Below are 16,420 nucleotides of genomic sequence, written 5' to 3' on the forward strand. Positions count from 1 at the left end.
CTATGCTGCAAATGTGGTCCCTCTACCTAAAAAAACAGCCCCCCCAGAGCCTCAGATACCCGCAGATCAATTTCCTATGAGAATCATTCTCCATAGGGAACAATGGAGTGCCCAGCAGACATTTCCCTCCCCTCCCCCCCGCGCTTTCTGACCCTGAAGCGGGGGGAGGGCCTCCAAGCCTGGGGATCCCCTGCCTCCACCTGGGGGTTGGCAACCCTACATAGATTCCTGATCAACAAACTTCGGGAAATCTATGCTATGGGGGAAACAGTAAATAATTTTTCCTTCGTTGGTTCCCAGTAGTCATTTTCACCTACTGATTACGATGAAATCTGGAAGTCATTTATTGGGTTTTGGAGACCAAATGAAGTTCTTCCATGTAGAGATGATTATAGAATCTGGTTAAAATTGTAAGGTTATTATAAACATGTACCGACATGAGTTGTCATGTGAGTGTACAAAAATCGCACCAGCTATTAATGTTATAATAGTTCTACTCTGAGAGTGAGGGTTTTTTTTTCGTGAACCTAATTTTAATAAATAAATTATGTCTCTGGGGGGCGGGGAGCAGAATATGATCCACAGAGTTGATTTTATTGGTGCCACATCCATACATGTTTAGCTGCATCAATTTCTTGCTAATGGGCCAAGAGGTATGCGTCTTATTTACTTTACGTTCAACCTTCCGCTCTCCTCCATTTTATCCTCACAATGACCTTGTAAAGTAGGCTAAGTTGTCAGTGCTTGAATGGTCCAAGGTCACTTAAGCAAGCTTCCAAAGCAGAGTGGGGATTTGAACCCACATCCTGGTCTGTCACTCCATACCAGGGGTGGCCAACGGTAGCTCTCCAGAGTTTTTTTGCCTACGACTCCCATCAGCCCCAAGCCATTGGCCATGCTGGCTGGGGCTGATGGGAGTCGTAGGCAAAAAACATCTGGAGAGCTACCGTTGGCCACCCCTGCTCTATACCACTGCACCACACTAGTTGTCCTGTGGTTAGGGGTTGAAAAAAATTCTAAGTTTGCCTTGAATTGCAAATCTTCTTGAACTTCTTGATACTGTTTATGGTTCTTAAATATCGTTCCACTTGAGTGGAGTGATTTTGTCTTAACGCAGCTGTCCTGCAACGGAATCAGTTTTTTTTCTCCTCACAGGGAAGAGTTATGCCCTCGTCTACAAAAGTGTGGAGGTGCAGGATTCTGCGGAGATCAAGTTTGTTGCGGAAACCGCAGAATCTCGAGCGCAACTTACAGTGAACGGTAGTGATCGCTATTTATTCCCATCGCTTTATTTGCAACGTTTTTATGCTGCCGTTCCACCTGATAAGGACACCAAAGGTGGCAAACATAAAAACGCTAACATGCTCCAACAATTAAAAACAGCATTTAAAATAGTTACATGACTGCAAGACTTTTTGAAAATTGTAACTTGTATGAAAAGAATTAGAATCTTGATGTGCTCTGATAGAGTTATTGAAAGCTGGTCAAAGCTTCTAATGAAACAAGGGAATATAAAGTACTACCTCGTCGCTGTGTTATGCTGAGTACATAATATATTTGGAATTGGGACTATTCAGAAACACCACAGGGTCTCCTCAGGAGCAACTGGACTGAGGAGTCCTTTGAAGGTGGAAGGACTGATTGTTGACTACGTGGGACTACTTATTATGAACTTTCTAGATTGTGTCCTTCCTTTGTTTTCACTTTGGGTGTTCTGTATATCAGGGTCATATGGACATATGAAGCTGCCTTATACTGAATCAGACCCTTGGTCCATCAAAGTCAGTATTGTCTACTCAGACTGGCAGTGGCTCTCTAGGGTCTCAAGCTGAGGTTTTTCACACCTATTTGCCTGGACCCTTTTAAGTTGGAGATGCTTGGGATTGAACCTGGGACCTTCTGCTTACGAAGCAGATGCTCTACCCCTGAGCCACCGTCCCTCCCCAAAACATATGATCATATGAAGCTGCCATATACTGACTCAGACCCTCAGTCCATCAAAGTCAGTCTTATCTACTCAGATGCTCTACCACTGAGCCACAGCCCCATTCATGGCTCTCCAGGGTCTCCAGCTGAGGTTTTTCACACCTGTTTGCCTGGACCCTTTTTTTGGAGATGCCAGGGATTGAACCTGGGACCTTCTGCTTCCCAAGCAGATGCTCTACCACTGAGCCACCGTCCCTCATGTATGTTTATAAGATGGTTTGTCTGAGAGTGTTTGTAATAATATAGAAGTGTGTTTTGTATATTTGTATAAGTGTCTTCATGCTTCTTTGGAGGCTGGTTATCACGGAACCTTAGGGTTTTCTCTCGTCACCCACCTGGAGTTTGGCATGCTTAGGTATAGCAGTGCTATTCACTTTTCATGCGTACCTAATGCAGAAACTTCACAGCCTCACAGTATTGAAAAGACCTTTTTGCTCATTTAATTTAACCCTACTAACCCCAGTTTTTAATTTAATATATCTAATGGCTAAAAAAAGTGAGCCATAAAGTCAGACTCAGTAGAAGACCCTAGACAAAACATAGCCTCTCAGACTTGGCCCCTTGTCTGCAATAGAGTGACCACATGCAGGGGTAATTTTGTAGATAAATAGGCAGTGGAGCTCATCCAGGGATTGTTGTGCAGCTGCACATACTATGCAATGGACAAGGAGGTAGAACTCTCGGGAGGAGGAGGTGGACCTCTTAGAAAGGTTCAGGAGCTCCCACTGAAGCTGAGGCCTGACCAGATGTATTACCCATAGTTTTAGTGATTCCTACAAGCAATAAATTGTGACCAAAGAAATGCAGCTTTATTCAACTTTAACAATATAGTAGTGAAAATATCCCTCACCCACCCAGTGAACTTTATAAGATAAGTCTACTCCACAAGGCTAGCAGTCTGTCCAGGAAACTAGGCTGGAGTGCAGCGTTTCTCTACAGCTTGTACACAGCTTAGAAGTCTGTCCTCCCTTGCTGAGGCCTCTTCTATCTCAAGCGGTCTTCTGTGCTTGAAGCCGTCCAAAGCCACTCTCTGCCATCCAAAGCCACCGTCTTTTGAAGCTGCCCTTGAAGCCCCCACTGAAGCCGCCGCTGCCCTCTCTCCAAAGTTGCCTGCTTCTTATCTACACCCCGCCCCATCCCAGGTGTTCTTCATTTACATTACAGTGCTGTGTAGGATTTAACTTTCTGCTGCCCTGGGACTGCCATTCACATACAGAAGGGCTGTATGGCTCACCACTTATCTCCTCATGTAATTTCCACTACACCAGAGTATTGCCCTACCTTATAGGTTGACTGTGAAGATTACTGATTACTTTCTCTCCCAAAACCCAAGCGACTGGACGTATTTGTAGATATTTGGAAACTGTTCTTAAACACTTATCTGTAGACTGGCTTCTATTATTGTTCTGTTTTGTTATATGTTTTGATTCCTTTTGGTTAGGAGATAAAAATTTTAAAGAAAAAATATTAATGGCCGGATCTAAAGAAGTGAGCAGCGACTCACAAAAGCTCATACCCTGCCACAAGTTTTGTTAGCGTTTAAGGTGCAACTGGACTTTTGCTCGTTTTTTACTGCTACTGGCCTAATCCGTGTGAAAGCCGTGAATCTCTTTACATCTCTCCACAAGCTGTTAACCATCGTGGTGGTTTTCATTACTATCGTGTTTTAACAATTTATTAATAACATATGGTTACAATATTTACAGTATTTTTTGCACCATAAGACTCACTTTCTCCCCCCAAAAAAGTGGAGGGAAAAGTGTGTGCGTCTTAAGGAGCGAATACTGCAAAAAATTCACACAAATGCCTCTAAATTCACACAAACGGCTCTAAAAACTAGGTGCGTCTTATGGTCAGGTGCGTCTTATGGGGCGAAAAAGTAATTGTCTCTTTTCTATACTAACCCATATTATATTTCAACCCCCCCTCCCTCCAATATTTGACTTCCCCGAAGTTATAAATTTAAATTCAGTTATAAAGGTACCGCTAACCAATCGAAGTTCAATACTTTTCTTTTCTCATTAATACTAAAAAATAATTGTCCAATGTCTTTTTACATTCCACTCTTTCTCCATATATCCTTTAAATTTCTTCCACTCCTTTTTGAATATATCTAAATCATAGTCTCTTAGAGTTCTGGTTAATTTGTCCATCTCACTCCACGATAAAACTTTCACAATCCAATCCCATTTCTCTGGTATTTTTCCCTGTTTCCACAGCTGCGCATACAATGTCCTAGCAGCTGAGAGATGGTTTTCATTACTATTGTTGATCACGTGGTCTTTTAAAACAAATCTTCTCCTTTAGAACTGCCTGTGAAGATTGTAAAACCTCTCCGTGTTAAGATCGCTCTTGAGAAACACAGGGGCTTTCTGGAGTGCCAAGTGTCCCGCCCCAATGCTGAGGTCACATGGTACAAGAACAACCAAGAGATCTGTCCAGGCGAGAAGTATGAGATTGTAAGCGATGGGGTCTACCGGAAACTGATCATCAATGACACAGAGTTTGATGACGAGGATATTTACACTTGTGATGCCATCGACGATAAAAGCAGTGCTCAGTTCTACGTGGAAGGTATCTCCCCTTTCTTGGCTAGCAAGTATGGATGGAGCCCATAATACAGAGAGCATGCATCGTTTATCCGCATCATAGAACAACCAGGAGAATTACTGGCATTGTGGCAGGCAGCCCCGTAGCTACGGGCCACAGGGGAGGGGGCCATGGGGAGCCATGGGGGAGAGAGCCAGTTTGGTGTAGTGGTTAATTGTGTGGACTCTTATCTGGGAGAACCGGGTTTGATTCCCCCACTCCTCCTCTTGCACCTGCTAGCATGGCCTTGAGTCAGCCATAGCTCTGGCAGAGGTTGGCCTTGAAAGGGCAGCTGCTGTGAGAGCCCTCTCAGCCCCTCCCACTTCACAGGGTGTCTGTTGTGGGGGAGGAAGGGAAAGGAGATTGTGAGCCGCTGTGAGACTCTTTGGAGTGGAGGGCGGGATATAAATCCAATATCTTCATCTACCTCACAGGGTGTCTGTTGTGGGGGAGGAAGGGAAAGGAGATTGTGAGCCACTCTGAGATTCGGAATGGAGGGCGGTATATAAATCCAATATCTTCTTCTTCTTCTAAATCAAGCAGGAAGCTGCTGACTGCTCCTGCTGCCCCTCCTGCATGATTTGGACCCTACCGATCAGCTGATTTGTGGACCCTTTAAATGTTATGGGAGGGACAGTGGCTGCTCATGGGTGACCCTCTCATGCAATTTAAATTATGCAGGAGAGGGGGGGCAGTCTAGGGGTGAGTGGGCCCCCCAAAACTGTCAGGGGGCCAGGCTCCAAGGGCCCCTGGTTAGTTACGGGCCTGGTGGCAGGGCTGGTTGAAGGTTTATTCCTGTGGCCATTGCAACATCCTCTGATAGCAAATTCCACACTTTAATCTTTCTCTAAAGAGTACTCTGTGATAATCTGGGACAAAGTATATAACAGTGAGTCAGATCCAAAAGTTCTATTCTGCTAATGGTAGAGCCTTCTCCAAGTGCAGGGAGCCAACTCTTGGTAAAAGAGTCATGATCTGCCACGGATAACTCCTTGCACCATAGGGAAGATCCATCTTTAGCTAAATTCCACATCGAGTCCAGATCTCCAAGCAACAGTAGCGACAGCGCAGAGGTAGGGCGGGCCCTTAACTTTTCTCTCTCCTTCATTCCCGCTTCTCCTCAGAGCAATCAATCAACATCGTGAAGGAGCTGAGGGACGTGGAGGTGACGGAACCGGCCGAAGCCAGGTTTGAGTGTGAGATTTCCATCCGGTCCGTGAGGCCCCCTAAGTGGTCTCTCCGTGGAGAGCTCCTGCAGCCCAGCAAGGATGTTGTGATAGAGCAAGAGGGGACCATCCACCGCCTCATCCTGAAGAAGACCGATGCGGACATGACTGGTACCATCCAGTTTGCCATTGGGAAATCAAAGTCCTTGGCAAACTTGGTTGTGAAAGGTAAGTGGCTTGAGACAGTATTGGCCCTTCTGGGCATGTGCTCCCAAATGCATTACTTAGAATAAAAAAAATTGAAGAGCAACCCTATTGGATCAGATGTATTGGATCCAAGAGTCTTTGGAAGGCCTACCAACAAGGCACAAAGATCAAGACCTCCTCCGGGTTTTGCCCTTCAAGCCTGATATACAGGGGATACTGTGTAATCTTCATGGTTGATAGCTGCTGATGGAGCTCTCCAAACTGGAGAGCTAGTTTGGTGTAGTGGTTAAGTGACCAGACTCTTATCTGGGAGAACCGGTTTGATTCCCCACTCCTCCACTTGCAGCTGCTGGAATGGCCTTTAGTCAGCCATAGTGGTTAAGTGAGTGGACTCTTATCTGGGAGAACCGGGTTGGATTCCGCACTCCTCCACTTGCAGCTGCTGGATTGTCCTTGGGTCAGCCATAGCTCTAATAGGGAGCCAGTTTGGTGTAGTGGTTAAGTGTGCAGACTCTTATCTGGGAGAACTGGGTTTGATTCCGCACTCCTCCACTTGCAGCTGCTGGAATGGCCTTGGGTCAGCCGTAGCTCTCGTAGGAGTTGTTCTTGAAAGGGCAGCTGCTGTGAGAGCCCTCTCAGCCCCACCCACCTCACAGGGTTGTGGGGGAAAAATATAGGAGATTGTAAGCTGCTCCGAGTCTCTGATTCAGAGAAAGGGGCGGGGTATAAATCTGCAGTCTTCTTCTCCTTCTTCTCTGTGAATTTGTCTGATCCTGTTTCAAAGAAGTTCTTCAGAGAGGTGGCATTAACTTTTTCTGAATCAAATTGATCAATTAATTACAGCAAACTAAACGAGCGGCCATCACTGCATCCACATCAGCAAATGCTCCAAATCAGTCCTCCTTTTGAGCGAAGGACTTTTCACTTGTTGTGTGAGGGTGGTTTCAGCAGGTTAGAAGTGATTTCACGAAGTCCTCCAGGATTAATGAAATTCAGATTACATTGTATAGATGCATTTGACCACCACTGAAGTCCCCAGGATCTCATTTAGATTTGGAATTGATTTTCTACAGTCTTACAGAGGCTTTAAAAGGAGCATCACAACTTTGAGGAATGCTCATATATTGCATCAAACTATAATACTTGTATTTAAGTTCATCGAGGACTGCCCTGTCATACTTAAAAACTGTATAGGTGCCTATTGGGCACAATTTATGTGTAATTGTGTACTGTATAGGTGCCTATTGGGCACAATTTATGTGTAATTGTGTACTGTATAGGTGCCTATTGGGCACAATTTATGTCTAATTGTGTACTGTATAGGTGCCTATTGGGCACAATTTATGTCTAATTGTGTACTTCATGTATGCACATTCTGACACTATATAACAAATATAGATGCTCATAGTGAGGAATGCTTTTTTGTGTTGGAAAAATATGCATTATTTCCCCAAGTCTGAAATCAAAGGACACATCTTTGAACTTGATATCCTCTCTGTAGATCTCCAAGTGACCATTACCAGGCCACTAGAAGATAAGGTTGTTCTGGAAACTCATTCCATTGTCCTGTCCTGTGACTTTAAGCCTTCGCCAAAGACCGTAGAATGGTACAAAGACCACACCCTCATCGAGCCCTCCGAGAGATTTAAGCCCAAGAGGGATAAGAATACGGCGGAACTCAAAATTTTGAGGCTAAATATTGGCGACTCAGGTGTCTACAAATGCAAAGCTGGAAGTGCAGAGACCAAAGCCAAGCTGTCTGTCTTGGGTATGTGCTTTTGTGCAGAAAGAGAATTGTGCCATTTTGTGATATGCACCCTTAATATAAAAACAGAAATCAAACAAATTATGCTTCTTTCCAAATCCACTTAACTTTTATGCATCTTTTAAATTTAGCAATCCAGAATAATTTGCAAACCACAAGTAGTACCTTAAGTTTCATGCATGGTCTGAAAATAAGGGAATGTCAGAAAGGGCACTGTGGCGTGCATTAACACTATATCAAATAATGCCTTTTACAATACAACTGGATTTTTACTGTGTAAGAATAGCAAAAATCCAGATGTAAAACACATTATTTAGTGTCGTGTGAATGCACCAATGGAGTTGGAAAAAAATTACAGAAGAGAGCAACCAAGATGATTAAAAGATTGGAGCACCTATGAGGAAAGGCTGAAAAATATATGACTTTTCACTTTAGAAAAGAGATGACTGAGGGAGAGACATGTTAAAGGTTTATACACCAATGAATTTAGACCACAGTAAAACTGCACAGGATTGCACTGTAAATGTTTTGTTGAAATTGCAATGAGACAAGAAGGAGGGTTCGAGAAGGGAACCTGTGGAGTGACGTCTGTATGAGGGAGTCTTTCATGAGACGGAAAGGGGATCTCCTAGGCTGAGCAACATGAAAAAGGGGGAGCTCAAAAAGAGGTTGAAGTTGAGCTACTGCCTTGTCTTGTTTGGTCTTTTGATTCTGTGAGATAACTACATCCTTTTTTTTAAAAAAACTACTTTCGTGCATGAAAAAGGGATTGCCAGATGCTAAGGAACTTTGTGACATGCCCAAACATTTATCAGCCTGGGGGAATAAAACGCTGTGGAATCTCATTCTATACCTTTGATTTCTCCCAGTTTGAGAGCCAGTTTGGTGTAGTGGTTAAGTGTGCAGACTCTTATCTGAGAGAACCGGGTTTGATTCCCCACTTCTCCACTTGCACCTGCTAGCATGGCCTTGGGTCAGCCGTAGCTCTGGCAGAGGTTGTCCTTGAAAGGGCAGCTGCTGTGAGAGCCCTCTCCAGCACCACCCACCTCACAGGTTGTCTGTTGTGGGGCAGGAAGGTAAAGGAGATTGTGAGCCGCTCTGAGACTCTTCGGAGTGGAAGGCGGGATATAAATCCAATATCTTCATCTACCTCACAGGGTGTCTGTTGTGGGGGGAGGAAGGTAAAGGAGATTGTGAGCTGCTCTGAGACTCTTTGGAGTGGAGGGCGGGATATAAATCCAATATCTTCATCTACCTCACAGGATGTCTGTTGTGGGGGGGGGGGAGGTAAAGGAGATTGTGAGCCGCTCTGAGACTCTTCGGAGCGGAGGGTGAGAAATAAATCCAATATCTTCATCTACCTCACAGGGTGTCTGTTGTGGGGGAGGAAGATAAAGGGGATTGTGAGCTGCTCTGAGACTCTTCGGAGTGGAGGGCGGGATATAAATCCAATATCTTCATCTACCTCACAGGGTGTCTGTTGTGGGGGAGGAAGGGAAAGGAGATTGTGAGCCGCTCTGAGACTCTTCAGAGTGGAGGGCGGGATATAAATCCAATATCTTCATCTACCTCACAGGGTTTCTGTTGTGGAGAAGGAAGGTAAAGGAGATTGTGAGCCGCTCTGAGACTCTTTGGAGTGGAGGGCGGGATATAAATCCAATATCTTCTTCTACCTCACAGGGTGTCTGTTGTGGGGGAGGAAGGTAAAGGAGGTTGTGAGCCACTCTGAGACTCTTTGGAGTGGAGGGCGGGATATAAATCCAATATCTTCATCTACCTCACAGGGTGTCTGTTGTGGGGGGCGGGGCAGAAGGTAAAGGAGATTGTGAGCCGCTCTGAGACTCTTTGGAGTGAAGGGTGGGATATAAATCCAATATCGTCTTCTTATTCTTCTTCCCCAACAGACCGCAAAGTCGAGATAACGAAACACCTTCAGGATGTGGAAATTGAAGAGGAGAGCGGTGCCATTTTCACCTGCGAGCTGTCTGAGGATAACGAGGAAGTGGAATGGTTCCTCAACGACACGCACCTTTACCCCAACAACTTCAACGAGATCAAGACCATGGGCAAGTGTCATTCCCTGACGTTGAAACACGTCATGCCAGAAGATGCAGGGACAGTGACGGTCAAGGTGCAGAAGAGGTTCTCCGAGAGTGCTCGTCTGAAGGTGAAAGGTGAGTCCCCTTTATTAGGGACGGGCGCAGACCAGGGCCATAGCCAGGATTTTACAAGTCGGGGGGCTCTTTGAAAAGTCAGGGGGCACCGTTTCCCATCCACTGTGTGGGGCTTGCCGCTTCTCAGAAGCTTTCTGGGGTAGGGGCAAAAGCTGGAGGCTCTGAATGTGGCCAAATTGAGGCAGTTAACCCTAAAACTTTGGAGTGAAGAAGGGGCTGCACCTTGTGTGCTATCCAGGGGGTTTCCTTCCACCTCCCTCTCTCCCACCCTGGCACTTTGCAGTCAGGAGCTATATCACGCCCCCCCCCCCCCAATTCCACATGGCTTCCTCTGCCTCCTTCCTCTCCACCTGTTGATTTTCCTGCCTCAACGCACTGTGTCCTGCTCAGCTCTCCTGGCTCTGGTTGTCACTGAGAACACTGTGCTGACTCAGCCATGGCAAAATGAAAAGTGGGGGGGCAGACTGCGCCCCGGAGGCCCACTGAAAGTCCGGGGGCAGTGTCCCCACAGGCCCCCCCTGTGGCTACAGGCCTGGCACAGACTACAGAAATGCGGTTTGGTTTGCAGTTCGTGGTTTGTGAGAGAATCATGAACTGAACCACAGACTCAGTTGGCTTACGTATGAACCAAACTGGGTTTGTGCCTGAAACACTTGAGCTGCAGGGAAGCCTGCCCACATAGCTCAGCTGTTTCCAAACCTAGGGCTAGCTGCCCAAGAAAACCCCTTTAAACTGCTGAGCCACACGGTGCAAACTATTTCTGTCCATTCAATCATCTTTTCCGTCCTCTGTTCTGCAAGGCCTGCAAGACGGTATTATTTCAGTTAGCTTGTAACTGAATGACGACTACCGTCAAGATATTAGATCTAAATTGGACAAAGTTACGAGAATCTTAAAAGAACAAGATTTAGAGAAATTTAAAAACGATTGGGGAAAGTTTCAAAAATACACTGAAAAACAATGGAACATTAAAGGACATTTGGTGATCTTTGACAATGATTAATTTTTAAAGAAATGATGTATGGAGTACGGTTTAAAAGACATGATTATTGGATTATAACCTTTTTTCCTTATTCCTAATGACTAAGAAGAAATATCATGAAGACGGATTATAACTTTTGAGTTGTTCGGAGAAAGATTTTCTAATAGACAAAGTTTATTACCTTATAACAAATTAGATTAAATAATAATACGGGGACGTTTGATAGGGGGGCATGCACTGCTGGGGGTCACAAAAGGGGTGGGGTGGGGTGGAGAAAATGTTATATATATGTACTAACATTTAAGGACAAATGAAGATATGTTATTACAATATATTACAATAAATTGGTTTAACCCCAAAAAAGATATTAGATCTAAAAGGATGTTTAAGAACACTGAATGCCATCCTTCAACTGTACGGAAATTAGCGCCAAAAACGTTTTAAATTGTTTTAATCTAATGTTTAATTGAATGGTTTTTACCCTGAGCCTGCTTTGGCGGGGAGGGCGGGATAGAAATCGAATAAACTAAACTAAACTAAAGCTAAATTCTGTGGATCTTGTGGCGAACGTGTTTTTTCCATTGCCCACGATCCTCACAATCTCCGAGAGAGGTTTTATGTATTTATTTAAAACATGTATCCGCTGCCTTTTTGAGGAACTCAAGGTGGTTCGCAATAGAAATCAAACATGATTTTTAAAAAAAGAAAACCATCGAAAAGCAACCGTCGTAAAACCCATAAAATGTCACAATTTAAAAACTCCAATCGGGAGACTGCTAATAATAAAAACGAAATCGGTCGAAATGCAGCCCTGCGTAAAACTTGTCTTCAGCTGCTTCTTGAAGATCGACAACGAGGGGGCCAGGGGTAGCTCCCTGGGGGAGTTGTTCCGTAATTGTGGGGCTGCTACAGAAAAGGCTCTGTCTTGTGTACCCACCAAACAAGCCTCCTTAATTGGTGAAACAGTCAGGAGGGTGTCTCCCTGGAGCAGACAGTCCTTGGGATACCTTAAAGACTAATAGAATTTGTGGCTCATCCCCTGCCACGAATTTTGTTAGTCTTTAAGGTGATACTGGACTGGCTCTTTTCGATTGCTACGGACAGTCTGACGTTGCTAACCATCTTCTACTATTTGGTGTGTATAAAACAGTGCTGCTGTTCTTGTTGTTCATTGAATTTGTTTAATCACCCCATCCTGGCCTAGGCCAGACTCTGGGTGATGTACAGAACAGCAGGTAAAACAATACAGAAATTCAAATTCAAGTTAAAACATTTCAGCAAATTGAAGCAATAAAATACTAAAAAAACCCACCCCTTAATGGCATCCCACTAATTAAGTTCTCCTTCCAAACTATCAGAGCATATGGGGAGTAGGGGAGGAGAAAAACTTCTGAAGGGGGGCGGGCAAAAGAGGAAGGAAAGGTGCCAGCCGTTGCTGTCCTTAATAGAAAACCTGACAGAAAATCTCTGCTTTGCAAGCCCTGTGGAATTGCATAAGGTTCCACAGGGCCTGGAGGTCATCTGGCAGAGAGTTCCACCAGGTTGAGGCCAGGACAAAAAAAGTTCTGACCTTAGTCAAGAACAGCTGGACCTCTTTAAGTTGGTTGGGCCAGCCTTGTGGGCCGTGTTCCTTTCAGCTGGAACTGCTGGAGACTGAATATAGGATATTTCAGTGCTTTACCACTGAGCCGCAGCCCTTGTTTTTATTTGCATCATAAAACAGGAGAGCCAGTTTGGTGTAGTGGTTAAGTGTGCGGACTCTTATCTGGGAGAAGCGGGTTTGATTCCCCACTCCTCCACTTGCAGCTGCTGGAATGGCCTTGGGTTAGCCATAGCTCTGGCAGAGGTTGTCCTTGAAAGGGCAGCTGCTGTGAGAGCCCTCTCAGCCCCACCCACCTCACAGGGTGTCTGTTGTGGGGGAGGAAGGGAAAGGAAATTGTGAGCCGCTGGAGTGGAGGGTGGGATATAAATCCAATATCTTCATCTACCTCACAGGGTGTCTGTTGTGAAGGGGGGAAGGTAAAGGAGATTGTGAGCCGCTCTGAGACTCTTCGGAGTGGAGGGCAGGATATAAATCCAATATCTTCTTCTTCTTCATCACCTTGGGGGCCTTGATTAGGCAGTTTGGTATAAATAAGTTTTACCTGAATCAATAAAATAAATTCTGGCTATGACAGGTTGCCAGAGGGGTGCCCTGCAAGCTCTACGTCTGGCACCAGTTGGACACAAATCACCACTTCATTAAGTTGGATCTAAGCCCTCCGTTTTAATTCCCAACCGCAATACATGTATATATATTTTTAGAGAAGCCGGCCGTCTTTATGAAATCGCTAGATGACATCATCGGGGAGCTGCGTGGTACAGTCACTCTGGAGTGCGAGGCCTCCAAGCCAAAGGTCAAGCCCGTCTGGAAGAAGGAGGGTGTGGAACTCACCCCCGGAGACAAGTACGAGATGTTGCAGGCTGGGAAGACGTTGGGCCTCATCATTCACAACCTGAGCAAGAGCGATGCCGGCTTGTATACATGTGACCTCGGCACTGAGGTCGCCAAGTCGCAAGTCAGTGTTCAAGGTAGGGGCCAGCAAATCGAGAAACCCCGGAACGGTAGGGTTACGCTCCTGATGTCACACGCTATTTTGCAGGTGACTGAGAATTTAGATTGCGTCAGCCTAAGTCCAACCAGTTGAGGTGCTTTACGGAATTTTACTAAGAATAAACTCTAAAAACTCACACACACTCCACCCAACACAAATGGAGCAGAAACAAATAATAGCCAAGGGGAGGGCTGCGTAGGGGTGTCTTTTAGGCATTTGAAGCTCCCTGACCCCGAGACATTCTATCTACTATGAGTCGGAACTGCTGTTGGTTCCTGACAAGAAGCAGCACTCAGATATCTGTGATGCTGGAAACTTATCTCAGCTCCTTCCCTCAGCTGTGGGAGCCTGATCCTGATTGGGAACTCCTTTGCATATTAGGCCACACACCCCTGATGTAGCCAATCTACCTGGAGCTTACAATAGGCCCTTTACTAAGAACCCTGTAAGGTCTTGAAGGATTGGCTACCTCAGAGGGGGTGGGGACTAATATGCAAAAGAGTTCCTCCTACAAAAAAAATTCCCTGTAAGGTGAACTTTGGGAGATGATAGAAGAACAGGGGTGGCCAACGGAAGCTCCCCAGATGTATTTTACCCTACAACTCCCATCAGCCCCAGCCAGCATGGCCAATGGCTGGGGCTGATGGGAGTTGTAGGCAAAAAACATCTGGAGAGCTATTGTTGGCCACTCCTGGAATATAAGGTTAGAGGGCTGGTGGTGAATAAAAAAGGATATTGTGTTATTGATCGCTTAAGAGCCCTGTCAGCTCCAGGAGGATTGGCTACATCAGGGGTGTGTGGCCTAATATGCAAAGGAGTTCCTGCTGCCAAAAAACCCTATTAGGCCACACCCCCTGATGAGCCAATCCTCATGGAGCTTCCAGTAGGCCCTGTACGAAGAGCCCCGTAAGCTCTTGGAGGATTGGCTACATCAGGGGTGTGTGGCCCGAGATGCAAAGGAGTTCCTGCTACAAAAAAGCCCTATTAGGCCACACCCCCTGATGTAGCCAGTCCTCATGGAGCTTCCAGTAGGCCCTGTACGAAGAGCCCCGTAAGCTCTTGGAGGATTTGGCTACATCAGGGGTGTGTGGCCTATGATGCAAAGGAGTTCCTGCTACAAAAAAGCCCTATTAGGCCACACCCCCTGATGTAGCCAGTCCTCATGGAGCTTCCAGTAGGCCCTGTACGAAGAGCCCGGTAAGCTCTTGGAGGATTGGCTACATCAGGGGTGTGTGGCCTAATATGCAAAGGAGTTCCTGCTACAAAAAAGCCCTATTAGGCCACACCCCCTGATGTAGCCAGTCCTCATGGAGCTTTCAGTAGGCCCTGTACGAAGAGCCCCGTAAGTTCTTGGAGGATTTGGCTACATCAGGGGTGTGTGGCCTAAGATGCAAAGGAGTTCCTGCTACAAAAAAGCCCTATTAGGCCACACCCCCTGATGTAGCCAGTCCTCATGGAGCTTACAGTAGGCCCTGTACGAAGAGCCCCGTAAGCTCTTGGAGGATTTGGCTACATCAGGGGTGTGTGGCCTAAGATGCAAAGGAGTTCCTGCTACAAAAAAGCCCTATTAGGCCACACCCCCTGATGTAGCCAATCTTCCTGGAGCTTACAGTAGGCGCTGTACGAAGAGCCCTGTCAGCTCCTGGAGGATTGGCTGCATCAGGGAGGTGTGGCCTAATATGCAAAGGATTTCCCGCTGAGTTCCACAGGAGTTCCATACACCCCTGATGTAGCCAATCTTCCTGGAGCTTACAGTAGGCCCTGTACGAAGAGCCCTGTCAGCTCCTGGAGGATTGGCTGCATCAGGGAGGTGTGGCCTAATATGCAAAGGATTTCCCGCTGAGTTCCACAGGGGTTCCATACACCCCTGATGTAGCCAATCTTCCTGGAGCTTACAGTAGGCCCTGTACGAAGAGCCCTGTCAGCTCCTGGAGGATTGGCTGCATCAGGGAGGTGTGGCCTAATATGCAAAGGATTTCCCGCTGAGTTCCACAGGAGTTCCATACACCCCTGATGTAGCCAATCTTCCTGGAGCTTACAGTAGGCCCTGTACGAAGAGCCCTGTCAGCTCCTGGAGGATTGGCTGCATCAGGGAGGTGTGGCCTAATATGCAAAGGATTTCCCGCTGAGTTCCACAGGGGTTCCATACACCCCTGATGTAGCCAGTCCTCCTGGAGCTTACAGTAGGCCCTGTACGAAGAGCCCTGTCAGCTCCTGGAGGATTGGCTGCATCAGGGAGGTGTGGCCTAATATGCAAAGGATTTCCCGCTGAGTTCTACAGGAGTTCCATACACCCCTGATGTAGCCAATCCTCCTGGAGCTCACAGTAGGCCCTGTAAGAAGGGCCCTGTCAGCCCTTGGAGGATTGGCTACATCAGGGAGGCGTGGCCTAATATGCAAAGGATTTTCCGCTGAGTTCCACGGGAATTCCATACACCCCTGATGTAGCCAATCCTCCTGGAGCTTACAGTAGGCCCTGTACTAAGAGCCCTGTCAGCTCTTGGAGGATTGGCTGCATCAGGGAGGTGTGGCCTAATATGCAAAGGATTTCCCGCTGAGTTCCACAGGAGTTCCATACACCCCTGATGTAGCCAATCTTCCTGGAGCTTACAGTAGGCCCTGTACGAAGAGCCCTGTCAGCTCCTGGAGGATTGGCTGCATCAGGGAGGTGTGGCCTAATATGCAAAGGATTTCCCGCTGAGTTCCACAGGGGTTCCATACACCCCTGATGTAGCCAATCTTCCTGGAGCTTACAGTAGGCCCTGTACGAAGAGCCCTGTCAGCTCCTGGAGGATTGGCTGCATCAGGGAGGTGTGGCCTAATATGCAAAGGATTTCCCGCTGAGTTCCACAGGAGTTCCATACACCCCTGATGTAGCCAATCTTCCTGGAGCTTACAGTAGGCCCTGTACGAAGAGCCCTGTCAGCTCCTGGAGGATTGGCTGCATCAGGGAGGTG

At 46.5% G+C, this 16,420-nt stretch overlaps 1 protein-coding gene across 1 annotated transcript in view; it reads left to right on the forward strand.

Annotated features, from left to right (window-relative positions):
* The window catches only part of OBSCN (obscurin, cytoskeletal calmodulin and titin-interacting RhoGEF), a 294,242-nt gene that overhangs the window by 88,893 nt on the left and 188,929 nt on the right, over window positions 1–16,420 (forward strand). The window contains 6 exon segments of the mRNA XM_060248274.1: window positions 1,156–1,260; window positions 4,294–4,560; window positions 5,700–5,969; window positions 7,450–7,716; window positions 9,618–9,887; window positions 13,174–13,440. Coding sequence (XP_060104257.1) covers window positions 1,156–1,260; window positions 4,294–4,560; window positions 5,700–5,969; window positions 7,450–7,716; window positions 9,618–9,887; window positions 13,174–13,440 — 1,446 coding nt within the window.

The sequence above is a fragment of the Heteronotia binoei genome, chromosome 10, assembly GCF_032191835.1.
Source record: "Heteronotia binoei isolate CCM8104 ecotype False Entrance Well chromosome 10, APGP_CSIRO_Hbin_v1, whole genome shotgun sequence".
Lineage (NCBI taxonomy): Eukaryota > Metazoa > Chordata > Lepidosauria > Squamata > Gekkonidae > Heteronotia > Heteronotia binoei.